At 44.7% G+C, this 13,707-nt stretch overlaps 1 protein-coding gene across 2 annotated transcripts; it reads right to left on the bottom strand.

Moving 5' to 3' along the window:
• Window positions 1-819: 819 nt before the first annotated feature.
• On the bottom strand, window positions 820-5,315 carry pgam5 (PGAM family member 5, serine/threonine protein phosphatase, mitochondrial). Of its 2 annotated transcripts, none has more exons than XM_042337605.1 (6): window positions 5,130-5,315; window positions 3,728-3,903; window positions 3,199-3,324; window positions 2,682-2,770; window positions 1,889-2,022; window positions 820-1,455 (listed from the first exon to the last, which is right to left on the bottom strand). In XM_042337605.1, exons 1-6 carry the CDS (start codon window positions 5,309-5,311, stop codon window positions 1,308-1,310), a joined length of 855 nt encoding a protein of 284 aa, XP_042193539.1. In that variant the 5' UTR covers window positions 5,312-5,315; the 3' UTR covers window positions 820-1,307. The 2 variants fall into 2 exon arrangements, with proteins under 2 accessions (XP_042193539.1, XP_042193540.1); XM_042337606.1 differs by having other exon boundaries at window positions 1,889-2,019.
• Window positions 5,316-13,707: the final 8,392 nt, after the last annotated feature.

Genomic DNA, 13,707 nt, shown 5'->3' with positions numbered 1-13,707 from the left:
AGTTCCTACATACTTCTGTAGAAGTAAACCAGTGATTTGTGGATTTTTATATTGTGGTTTGCGTTAGATTCTCACAGACTTTCTGTTGTGCGACGTGTTTGTGTCACTTATTACTGTTGTGATACCATTGCCTTTCTTCCAAGTACAGCACCACCCCTACCAGCCGTGTAATGGTCTGTCTGTAGGTGACGGCAAAGGGCCCATGACATCCAGTTCAGCTGATGAAATCAATTCAAAACGTGTGTAATGTAGATAGTGATTTAATAATATTTGTGTATGATGAGTCCTTTTTATAAATGGTTCTCATTACCTGGGGACAGGAGGCTGTGTTGTTGAGGGGGGAGTTGAGTAATTAACTGTTTAACTTTAACCAGGTTTAAAGGCCAGTGTAGTGTGTGGCAGCCTCCTGTTTCTGACACTTTGCCTTATTGAACGCCCGCCTGGTGACTATTTGCCCAGAACATAGCACTGGGGCCAGTCTACTGTGCAAACAGTTTCCTCAACTGTAAAGATGATAACTTCGTAACTTGTTAAGAGATCAAAATTAAACTAATAAATGCAGTATGTTAACTTGGAACAATAAGATATTGTTTGTATGTCCAATCTACCAGGACAGCTGTTTTCATCGATATTGAACCAGAGATAAAAGAAAATCAAAAGCTGCTGCTGTTTTGTTCCTAATGAAACAAGCGATTTGAAGTCACTGGGAACCCACTTTCCTCTCCATAGACACTCACTGAGTGTTCACAGCCACTTATTTTTATTTCAGATTGCCAGTAGCTGCAGTATTTTGCTAATCCGAGGCCTGGGCTAAAGAAAAGCAGTTTATTACAAACATTTATTGTGCAACTCTACATTGCAAAAATACATTAACCTGCTGCCGAGATCAGTCACAATGTTTAACTCTGACATGATACAAGCTTCACATTTGCTGATCTTAAATTATGAGGACTAATCATTTTACTCACTGTGGATGTTTGCTTCCATCCACAGTCACATTGAAAACATTTGAAGCTGGATTTTAAAATAGTTTCTGCTAAACAAAAAAAAATGGTACAGAGCGTCCAATACTGGAAATAAAGGCAAACATTATTGAAAGTCCCCTTAAAAATCAATCACTGATGATTATTTTAGCAAAGAGCAGTGAGGTGGTGACTGGTACTCGCTCCCATTGCCTCACCATTATTACCTGACAATGTGGTCGTGATGGCAGATCACAACACCTCACACACTGATTGATATCAGGTGAATGTGTGCAAATGAAAGAGAGAGAAAAAACAAAGTCCCAAACAAGAAGCAGCCACGTGTCAGCGGGTGAGCTTGTCTGGGGGCATGAAGCCTGTGTCACCTAATGAGCGAAGGGCCACCCTGCCATTGGGCCGGACGGTCAGCCAAGTGATACTGCCATTGTTCAGACACATCCTCAGCCACCCCTCTGGGGGAAACTGCAAGGCTCTGTAACAAACAAGTGATTTAGGTCACAGATACAATCTGGCCCTGAACTTACTACAAATAAAACGCAGAAACAATACATAGTCATTCCACTTTACAGGATATCCTGTGAAGCGCTTTTGAGTACATCTTAACAATGTAATAAGGTGCTATATTAAATGCAGGGATTATTATAACTCAGTTTGGTTTGGAGACTCGAGCATGGCAGGCAATGAGTTTCTGCAATGTTTTTTATATTGAGCACATGTATTGTATTAGTTTTGGTGTGTTTCTCGGAGCAGTAATTGGTGGATTTGTACTAAGCGATACTGCTCCGAGCAGTGTCCAGGGCCTCTCATGCTGTAGCAGAGAGCTGGGATGAGGGTCTGTGTTTGCCAAAATTCCTGAGGAGGGACCGGTTGAAATATAGAAAACGACACAATGATAAACCACTGACCTGCACACAAAGTAGCGGATCACATTGGCGTGACAGACGATGATCTCGTAGCTGTCGCTCTGTTGTTTCAGGTCAGCGCGGTGGATGTAGCGACGGAAGGCAGCTTCGATGCGAGCTCCGTCTTCGTGATACTGCTGAGAGAGAGCATTCTAAATAGGAACCCATATCACACAGCGGATCAGAACTGTTTAATCCAGATAAATAAACACAAGGAAAAATACCACCTGCAGATCTGCTTAAAGCCATCTGTCAATTAAGCCAATGTTTTTAATATTCTAAACCAATAAATTCATTCACACTTGTCAAAATAACGCAATAGTAGAGCATAATAATATTACCTTGTAATAAACCTCACATTTGATGCAATCTTTTACATTGGGAGAACATTAAACAGTTACTTTACAGTATATTCTCTGAAGCTTTATGAGCCGTTTCAATGATGTGATAAGGCGTTAATTCAAGTGCAAAGATTATTATCTCAAAGCACTTTACAGGATTCACTATAAAGTGTATTGACTACGTATTTTGTACGTAAACATTCAGACAAGTTCAAAATGCATCATTGCTTTTATAGGAATATTTTAACAGGTCCGTACGGATATCCTTTCCTCATTTGGATTTGTTCTCTTATCCCGAATCTCAATATGTTCATGTGCTACAAGTATGGCCGGAGCTGAATTATGTTCAAACTGACAGATAATTCTAACTATTTTGATCTCCGCTGGTTTTCTCCACACACACACACACACACACACACCAAAGTACGTTTGTTCTTAATAAAACAGCCGTTTACCATGGCCTCGGGTTTCCAATGGCTAATGGGTGGGATAGGTTCGATTGGCGCTCCTTCCCTCAGCAGATCACAGCTCACAATCTCCACATCTAAAACCGCAACACAGAACCTTCAGTAGATGATCCTTAGATCACTGTTGCAGATTACAGTCATTCATTCCTGTAAGATGTTAATTACTTTTCACTCTATGGGAACTTCTGCCCACAAATTACAGTCAATTCACTTTACAGTATATTCTATGAAGCGATTTGAGACGTCTCAAAGACGTGGTACTGTTATATCAATTGCAAGGATTATTATTCTGCCTGAAGATCTCTGTTTAACAGTAAAGCTTTTCCCACGAGGGTATAACTGGCCGGCAGGTTACCACACGGAGAAGTCTCACACACGACATGTATCCTCACTGTTCTACAAATCTACCACATTATACATCAACAAAAACACAAATACAGAGTAGCCACAAATGCAGTCATTCCCCCACCGCACTGAGAGCGATCTGTGCCAAGTGGAGACTCACCAGGTAAATGTTTACTGATGATTGCGGTGGTCTCCTTCGCTCTCGTCATGCTGGAGTGAACAATGACGTTGTAGTTCAACCCTAAACTTGCCAGGCGCTGTCCTGTCAGCTCTGCCTGTTCCCGTCCTGCAAAGCAAGGTTCCAGTTCTCAGTTACTTTCATGCTATTGTCAAATAAAGTTATCTTTTATTACATTTGATTTACTTGGAAGCGTCAAGGACCACGCTGCTTCTTTGTTAAATACAACGGACATTCAGTGACACGACAGTGGGCAGCTTAGGCCAACAGCTCTGCGATGCTGCCCTGCGTGACGGATGCTGTATAAATGCAAGTTGTTCTCACAGCAGCTAACTTCAAATCCCAGAAAGGATGCACACAATTTTCTGCACAAATATGCAAAACTTCTCAGGTAGCGAAGGAGGCAGCTTTGTGCTAACCTCACACTTAATGTCTGCGCGGAGATTCACAACAACGGTGCGTATCTAACACAACCCACAAATCCACATCGGTACGTTATAGCAGTACAGACCCAATGATGTGAGACTCCTCTCTTTGTCGGTCTGGGCGTTCAGGTTGTACTGCGAGTGCCGGATCAGGAAGATGTGCCGCGTGGCTTTGACTTTGTAGTTTTCGAGCTGAGAAGTCACGTCCTCGGTTGCCTCCTTGTTCTTCTTGTTGGGTTTGATCAGGGAATGTGGATCCCGCCTTTAGACAAAATAAATAGAATGGGTTTAAACAGCACTGACAGGACACGGTGGAGCTGAAGCTCAACGCTGCAGGAACACAATTAAAGTAACTCGTGATTCATAGATTTAATTTATTGATACCAACAATTAATTCGTTATTAACTAAATAATCCTGGCATTTGGTACAATAACAATAATAGTAATCCTTGCATTTGATATAGCGCTTTTCACGTCTGGAGGACGTCCCAAAGCGCTTCACAGAACACACTGTAAAGTGAATTGACTGTATATTTGTGGGCGAACGCGGCAGCCAATTGCGCACAGCAATGTCCCACAAACAGTCGTGGATTGAAAATGACCAATTTATTATTGTTTTTGGTTTTGGAGGGATTATTATTAGGCTCTGTGAGGAGTAAGGAAACTTGCCCAAGGTTTCGCCCTCTGCCTGGAATTGAACTCAGGTCTCTCACTTGCAAAGCGAGTGCTCTCACCACTGAGCCACAGGACTCCACTACAACACCCAAAACACCAAAATGTCGCTTAAGTAAGCGTTCAAAACATTTTTTTTACTGTCAAGTGTAGTGACTGTGGACTTGTGCGCGAACGCTGAAGCCAAATTGAGAAAAGCAAAGACCAATTTCTCTATGTAATTTTCCTGTATTATATACACTATATACTCAGCGCTTTGAGGACATCTCAACCGCACAATAAGGCACTGCAACAATTACACGGATTATTGTCACACATCAGTCGTATCATAAATATCAATTACACATTAACCTTCAAATTAATATTATACACCGATTGCAAATCGAACACCAATCGGTAGGTCTGAGATCGCTGTGTTACTGTATAACAATTATACAGTTGGAAACAACAATTACATACAATATAAACAGATAAATAAATACAGAGAATTGTATACATTTAAGGAAATATATAACAAAGATACAAATAAACAACAGTTTAGATGTGAATATGTTACATATAAAATACAGTAAAACTGTCTCAGGACTATACGTTGGTGACAATTTGGATAGAAATATGTTTCTGTAAGTAAATTATCCGAGAAATTCACATCTAAAAATATACAATAAAATAGGAAATAAAATCCCCATTTCACTGAAATACTCCAAAACATAATCTGAGGGGAAACTACAGCAAAGCCCCGACACCGACACCGACACCACCGACACCGACACCACAGCCCCGACACCGCCCCCCCCGGCCCGGCCCCGGCCTCACTTGTCCCAGTTGGAGTCCCAGGCCGCCGCCGCTCCCGCCGCCGCCGCCGCCGCTCCCGGGCTCCAGCTGACGGTGTCCGCCCGCACCGCGCCGCCCCCCGACCTCCGGCCGTGACTGTGAACCGCCACCAACACGGCCGCCGCCCCCGCCATCCCGCAGGCCGCCCGGACACCGAGCACCATCTCCCCGCTCACACTCACTGCTCACACTGCTCACACTCACCCTGTCACACTCACTGCTCACACTCACTGCTCACCGCTCACACTCACTCACTCACACACTCACTCACTCACTGCTCACACTCACTCACACACTCACTCACTGCTCACACTCACTCACACACTCACTCACTGCTCACACTCACTCACTCACTGCTCACACTCACTCACACACACACACTGCTCACACTCACTCACACACTCACTGCTCACACTCACGGCCTCACAGTGAGAGCCACACACAGGGCCGAGGCCTTCACTCACTGCGATTAACGCGGCCTCGCGCTCACTCACAGCGACACAGCGCTCCCAACGGCCACACACCCACAGCACAGCCACAGCCCCACACACACACACCCACAGCCACACAGACAGCCACAGCCCCACACACACCCACACACACCCACAGCCCCACACACACACACAGCACAGCCACACCCCCCCCCCCACAGCCACAGCCCCACACACACCCCCACACACCCACAGCCCCACACACACACCACAGCACAGCCACACCCCCCCCCCCCTCACACACACACACACAGCCCCCACCCCCACAGCCCCACAGACAGCCACAGCCCCACACACACACACAGCCACAGCCCCACACACACACACACCCACAGCCCCACACACACACACACAGCCCCCCCACACACAGCCCCCACCCCCACACACAGCCCCCACACACACCCACAGCCCCACACACACACACACAGCCCCCCCACACACAGCCCCCACCCCCACACACAGCCCCCACACACACCCACAGCCCCACACACACACACACAGCCCCCCCACACACAGCCCCCACACACCCACACACAGACCCCCACACACACAGCCACAGCCCCACACACACACACCCACAGCCCCCCACCCCCACACAGCAGCCCCCCCCCCCCCCACCCCTTCATAGTACAGGCTTTCGCTCCTGTACAGCACTGCGTTGGTGGAGATGGTTTCCCAACGAGAAGACATTAAACCGAGGTCCTAAAGCTTTTGCACTGACCCTCATAAAACATATCCCCACCCACCGCTCCCGGTGGGCACATGGTCAGCGTTGCCAAGCCCAGGGCTGGCGCTGGTCGGGGCGGTACCCTCACCCGCTGCTTAGAGCACTCGCTTTGCAAGTGAGAGACCTGAGTTCAATTCCAGGCAGAGGGCCAAACCTTGGGCAAGTTTCCTTACTCCACACAGAGCCTAATAATAATCCTCCAAAACCAAAAACAATAATAAATTGGTCATTTTCAATCTACGACTGTTTGTGGGACATTGCTGTGCGCAATTGGCTGCCGCGTTCGCCCACAAATATACAGTCAATTCACTTTACAGTGTGTTCTGTGAAGCGCTTTGGGACGTCCTCCCGACGTGAAAGGCGCTATATCAAATGCGAGGATTGTTATTATCATTATTCTGACTGAGGGACTGAGGGGACGCAATACATTTGAGGCTAAAATAAAGAGGAAAGATTCGACGGAGACTGAAAACTGCAAAGACTCTGCAGCCTTTCCCGGAGCCTTTGTTATTTGGCTAATTAACGTATTTAGAGAATATGGATAATAGCTCACAATATTTACAATCTTTACCCTTTCTTTATGCACAAGAGATGCTCCGCTCAATCCTAGGAAACGAAGCATCAAATCAACTTTAGAATTTTCATTAATAAATCCCCTAATCCCAGACGCACTGCACCGTTCGGTCGGAGATGTTGTGGGTAAACTAATTAGTTCAAATCCTAATACAGTTTAAAAGCTAATTATTAACAACGAGAAAGCAACAGTTGTGTCAATTTTAATCGAGGCAACTTTGCAGCGTGTAGAATGGGCGATCTGCTACATGAAATCAACAACGTTAATAATACTTACAATTGATATAAAGCCTTAACGCGTCGTTGAGACGTCTCAAACTGATTCACAGAATATACTGTAAAGTGGACCGACTGGGTATTTTGAGGGCGAAACACAGCAGCCAATTGAGCATTGAGTACTTTTTTTAAAATATAAAAGGGATTATTACCCCTGGAAAGCAATATGTCAATCGACTAACAACCCGGTTCCTACTAACCCCTGGTAAACAGGTGTGTGTGTGTGTGTGTGGAGTAAGGAAACTCGACTAAGGTTTCGCCTTGACCGGGAATCGAACCCGGATCCTCTCGCCTGCGAGGCGAGTGCTCTAACCTCCGGGAACTCGCCCCTGCTATCCCAAATTGATGAATTGGTGCATTTCGTTAAATGCGGCATCGGACGTTTAAAAAATGAGAGAATCTCGCTTTACAGTGTGAGCGATACTTCATTTAAATTCACAATAAAATTTGGGCTAAAATGTTACAAACCAAAGGCTTCAACAGACCTTCAATGAAAGCTACTGCGGCTTTAACAGAGCATTAATGTTTAAAACTACTAATGAATGCAGTTTAATCCCTCAGCGTAGTCTGAGGAACACTGTTCTTTACTATTGCCAACGATGGACAGAGAATGGGGCTAAGTAACAATAGCAAACCAGTGGGGGAGCTTCTGCATTGCAACTCACTGAAAAGCTCGTCCATTAAAGACCTCACAGGTTTGTTATCTGTTGCCTCTCAGTACGAGAGCCACTTTCGCTCGGCCTGTCTCTCTCGTAGCAACTGATAATGGATGCAAAGGCAATACAGTGCAGAACTGGACTTCCCTGCGGACAAATATATGAGACGATGCAATGATTGCACCAAAATGGATTTATCCAGTCCTGCTATCCCCGAGCTCCAAGCCCATCACATCCGCAGCCTATTAATGTTTGATGAATAGTGAGAGAGTTAATGGGAATATGTTCACCTCTAACAGTATCCTCGGAGCTTGATCTATTGCTAGGAACAGAGTGATCTTTGGAATACAGACATTTTAGTGCATCATCTGTTATAATAATCCTTGCATTTGATACAGCGCCTGATCACGTGGTCGAGACGTCTGAAAGCGCTTCACAGGACATACTGTAAAGTGGAGTGAGTGACTGTGTGGTCTGTGGGCGAATCAGTGAATAAGAATTTCCAATCATAACCCTAAGCCCCATTCCCTCAGAATTGGGAATGTGCAACAATCAATATCCTCCGCACTCCTGACTCTCACCAATAAATTACAGCAACTCACATGTGAAGTGAGCATGGCTTGGTCGCTTTGCTCAAACAATATCCTGCTACACCTCTACAAGGTTCCCTCTGTGTCATCTTCTCTCAAGAAAATAATTCACTCTCTGAACACAACGTAAGAATTTGCTAGACGAAAGAAGACCAAAGTCCATCCAGTTCACCTCCCACCATCCTGGCACACTTGTCGTGTCCCAAACTATATGCTGTTTCCAAGATATTATTCCCTAACAGAAATCTATCTTATTTGTTCTTGAAAGAATCAACTCTTTCTGCTTGCACCGCCTTCCTAGGAAGCCCGTTCCATATGTTTACTGAATATTTACTTGAAGTAATGTTTCCGCAGATTTGTTCTGAATTTACCCCCTTCAATCGCAGGCCGTGTCCTCCAGTTACACAGTACAAGATAAAACAGCTTATCATGGTCTACATTATCTAGTCCCGTTAGGATCTTAAAAGACTAAAAAGCGAGGTTGTACAATATCTTGCTATACCTCTGTGAGGTGCCCTGAGTTACCGTCTGTCCAGGCTGTAACTCACTTTCTCTTACAGCCTCCACAAATGTTTCTGCAATGATGGCATTGCACTTGGACACTGTACAAATTACTTTCAGCAGCGAATGTTCAGTGGATGAATTATAAGTTCTGCTGAAGACATTAGGCAGCATTACTGTGTGGTTAGTCAGAGGTGGAGAGCCCTGAGCACACATGAACAATTCGATCAATATAAAATAATCAGCCAGAGAATTAATGCTGTTGAGCAAGTTCCATAAAACATTCTCTTACAAACAGGCCAACCATCTGTGGCCAGGACCAACACTGAGCAGTTACACTGAGAGATGGCAGATGTCAGACATTCTCACTCACTGCTTCTAAAGCAATGCAACTAAGCCAGTGCCGTCCTGTGCCTGTCCCATCATTTCATACACTTTTCATGTTTGATTCTTTGTTTTCTTCTATTGCAATTTGTTCAATGAGCCCTGGGGACCCTCTAATAATAAGCAGCCAATAGCACACAGCAGTGTCCCACAAACAGTCGTGGATTGAGTGACAGGGGGAGATGGGGATTATTACCCCCGGAAAGTAATCCTCCAATCAACTAACAACCGGATTCCTACTTACTGCTGGGTAAGCAGAGGCGTGTAGAGTAAGGAAACTTGCCTGAGGTTTCGCCCTGCCTAGGAATCGAACCTGGGTCTTCTCGCTTGCGAGGTGAGTGAGCTAACCACTACACTACAGGATCCACAATAACATTATGTTATAAGCATTCAAGGTCTTCATTGCCTTACCTGAAGAATGGCTTTGGGGAGATTGCTGGACTTTAGCAGAGGATTGTCAGACAGGACAGCGAGCGAAACTCCCTTCTCTTTGCCAACAGCACCACAGAGATCTTTAAGGTCTGTCTGAACAGGCGCAGACAGGACCTGGGTTTAACATCTCATCTGAAGGTTGAAATGTATACATTCAGCTCAAAGCAAATAATAAATTGGACTTCAAAGCACCCCATATTGACTGGGTAACAACCCCATATTTAAACGCAGATTCCATTTACAATACAACACAACAGGACCTCAACTTCCATCAACTGTGAAAATCTGCCGTCTCAAGTTTTCAGAGAGATCTCAAGCCAGCGACCTCTTTATTTATAAGGAACAGCAGCTGGGCAATTAACACCTTGACCCGGTAACAAATGCACTTCTGGCCGACGCATGGAATGTTTTCTCGAAACTGAGCCACGATCCCAACACAGCAACGTCCTTGCCTTATTGATAACAGGATCTTGAGATTCTCCCACTGGTGAAAGCTGTTGGATGGCTTCACCGGAAGCCACTCTGTTATCCCAGCGTCTCTCACACCTTCGTTTCCGCTGAGACATTGCAGGAAATAGAGGCAAGAACCGGGTGATGTAAAACAACAACAAATGACATTTACACGGTGCCGTTCATGTCGAGAGGACGTCCCAAGGCGCTGGACAGTCAGGGATCCGCACCCGAGCTGGGGGTTGGGATCGGGGGGTGGAGGGCAGGGAGGGGAGGGGTAGGAGGGGATTGGCTCGCAAAGAAAATCCAACATTTTACATTTTAAAACCGAACACAAAACCAACTTATGTACAACGAAAGTCTGATGAATTTTGTCTCCTCCCCCCACCGCACTTCCAATGTTAAAGCAATCTAGATGTTCACAAACGAGGCAAGAGCTACTTATTTCACAACTGTATTTGGTTCTTTGAGAAAAAATATGCGCTGTTACATTCCAGTAGAAAACGTGACATACATAAAACACGGTAAACATTTATTTGGAGTTAAATGGAACAGAAAACGGTACAGAACAGAGAGAGAGCGGTGAGTTCAGAAAGAGGGGGAGAATTACAGAGAACAACAGCTAAATGATTCCTTATCAAAGATTTACAGGGTAAATGTAACCATTCTGTGCTTAAATACAAGTGAAAATAAATATTTTCTTCTTTCTTTACATTTAAATAAACTCATGCAAACATTATTTACACGGACACACACAAAGCACATCCCCCAAGAGTGGGGTATGGTGTTTTGTCATGAACATCTGCATTATTTTATTTGATATATAAAAGGGTTTCTTTTCAAGAACTGTTTCACTTCAGATTGAACACGAGTAGCGTGTTATATTTGGGGAAGATGATTTCCCCTTAGTAATAATAATATAATTCAGGTGGGTATTTATACCCTATAATAACACACTTTGAATCCTTTCTTGTGCTGTTCTCTGCCCTAATGCCATGACTTGGGTATTGATCGACCTTATCTTCAGTTATTGTTATGCCAGATTTGGGATTGGTATTCACTGGTTAAACAAACACACACAAGGCAATCACATTTTATTTTTCTTCAAGCCATCCCACCTCTCAAATGGTAGCGTTTATCCCCACCCCATAAACAAAGCTGGTTAAGCTGCTCACCTAAAATCCTCATTAAAGGTATATTCTATATACATACAACTGGCTACAGGCCATTGCAATGAATGTCCAATTGTCAAAGTTTAGAGAGAGAGAGAGAGGTGTGCACTAAAAGCCCTGTGTGAGCTATTCATTCAGACTCCACACCTTTTAAAACCTACATCACACTCCTTCGTGCTGTAGTCTCATTTGCAAAACAGAAAGTGGGAATTTTTAGTTGATTGTGGTGTGGAGCGCTCTGCTGGGACGGGAGCCCACAGCTTCTGCAGGAAGGTGCAACTGACAGACAAACACTCCTCCCATCGAGATGTACAACTTATCACGTCGTTGAGACGCCTCAAAGCGCTTTGCAGAATATACTGAAAAGTGGATCGACTGTGGACTTTGTGTGCGAAACACAGCAGCCAATTGCGCATAGCAATATCCTCCAAACGGTTGTGGATTGAATGATCAAATTATTATTTTTTTTGTTACCAAGTCAAAGTAATGCGTAGTGTGACGTGCTCCCATATCATGGGCCAGGCTTCCTTCCCAGTGACAACTGGACTAGCCACAGCCAAGCATAACACATGATTGTATCTTTAGAGTCAGCTTCATTCTGGGCAAAATAAGCCATGATGCATCTGGTGTGAAAATGACTAAAATCCACCTGGGATTTTTACCGTGTGGAGAAATCACTCGAGTGAACTCTTCATTCATTCTGAAGAGGTAACGCTTCCTCTGCTTACCTGCTGCTCTCACAGCCTGACACACCTTAATTTCCTAGCTAAACAACATGATTACAAGCCAAGTTACACGATTACAGTAACAATTCTCAAGGAAAGAGCAGGCCAGTCCCCCCAGTGTCCACGTGAGTGCTTGGCTTTGCCTTTATAGTATTATAATGACAATAATAACAATCTTTGCATTTGATATATTGCCATAACACATTGTTGAGACGTCTCAAAGAGGATACACTGCAAAGTGGAGTGACTGTGTATTTTGTGGACGATCCGCCAATCGATTAACAGTCATGTTCCTACTTACTGCTCGATAAACAGAGGGGGGTGGAGTAAGGAAACTTGGCTAAGGTTTCGCCCAGCCCGGGAATCAAACCTGGGTCCTCTTGCTTGCAAAGCAAGCGCGCTAACCACAACACTACAGGACTTCACAAGATCTTTAACTGGCATGTTGTATAATTTTATAATAGACAGTCTTGTCCCCTGTATAAAAACAACAACTCAGTATCACTGCCGTTCGCCAGACAGACTTCACCAGACAGACACCACCTCTCTCCTGGTGAAAGGCAAAGCACAAACTACTAACCTCTCCTTCAACTAATGTAATTTCCAGAGGTTAATCATGATCTGATTTCGCTCCAGAAACTGCACTTTTCTCTTCTTTCCCATTACGTTAAATCGTAAGTTTCCTACCTTGAAATTGGCAGCCTCACCTCACCTGAGCTGACCACTGACCAAAGAAATCTTGTTGGAAACTGGATGCATTAACTTAGCAGGTGGGAAGCACTCAGCAAGTCAGCGCCTTGTAAAGACTCTCAATCCTACGGGAATCTGTGATCTTTGGTATCAATGCGGCTCCCTGGATAGTATAGATAGTAAATATTGGTCAATAAACAAAACATTCTTCTTTTAAAAAGATTGAATTAAACACCAAATAAAACTATTGGAAAATGTGGGGAGGAGAAAGGAACTGCTGAGAACATCATGTGAAAGTGGGTTTATTTAGGAATTTTGTATGAATTCAATCTGCAATTTTGTTATTAACCATTAAGCTACAGGACTCCACAATTTAAACTTTAAAACACCCTCAATACGGATCAACCGTCGATTCCCGGCCCGGTTTGGACAAGGTGCTCGTCACTGGACACGCCCAACTCTCAGGGAGTTCGAGATGACAAGATGCACGTCCTTCAAACAACACCAGAGGAGAAGATTGCAGTTATTGCCTTACAGTAGAACTTACAGAACCTGTTGTTTTCCTGCTAATCTCTCCCCTCGCTCAGAGGGTCGGGGGCTTCTGCTGTCGTTCACTGTGGGAGGCTCCACATGCCCTGTATCTCCTGTCTCTCATTCTAGTCTCTCACAACCGACCTACAACCTGTCATAACCTGAAACATGAACACTCCAGCATTGGGGGGGGTGGGGGGGGGGGGGGGTGTGGAGTGGGTTACTGCATAGAGATCAAGAGTGTAAACCGAGCTGTGTCCCCCCACCCACTCCCTGACCTACTACTAACCCGATCTATAGCCCCGGCTACTTGAGATCAACAGCTCACTGGAGACCAGGGATTAAACCCAGCTCAGATAGTC

This window comes from Callorhinchus milii, unplaced genomic scaffold (assembly GCF_018977255.1).
Source record: "Callorhinchus milii isolate IMCB2004 unplaced genomic scaffold, IMCB_Cmil_1.0 Scaffold8, whole genome shotgun sequence".
Classification (NCBI taxonomy): domain Eukaryota; kingdom Metazoa; phylum Chordata; class Chondrichthyes; order Chimaeriformes; family Callorhinchidae; genus Callorhinchus; species Callorhinchus milii.
Note: the sequence above shows the minus strand (reverse complement) of the source record. Positions and strands in the feature narration are given on the sequence as shown.

Coding starts and splice junctions, on each gene's coding strand:
- pgam5 (XM_042337605.1), bottom strand. CDS start 5,311: ATGGTGCTCGGTGTCCGGGCGGCCTGCGGGATGGCGGGGGCGGCGGCC. Junction 3,904..5,129: donor TGGGACTCCAACTGGGACAA/GTGAGGCCGGGG, acceptor TTTTGTCTAAAG/GCGGGATCCACATTCCCTGA. Junction 1,456..1,888: donor ATCCGCTACTTTGTGTGCAG/GTCAGTGGTTTA, acceptor TGTTTGTTACAG/AGCCTTGCAGTTTCCCCCAG.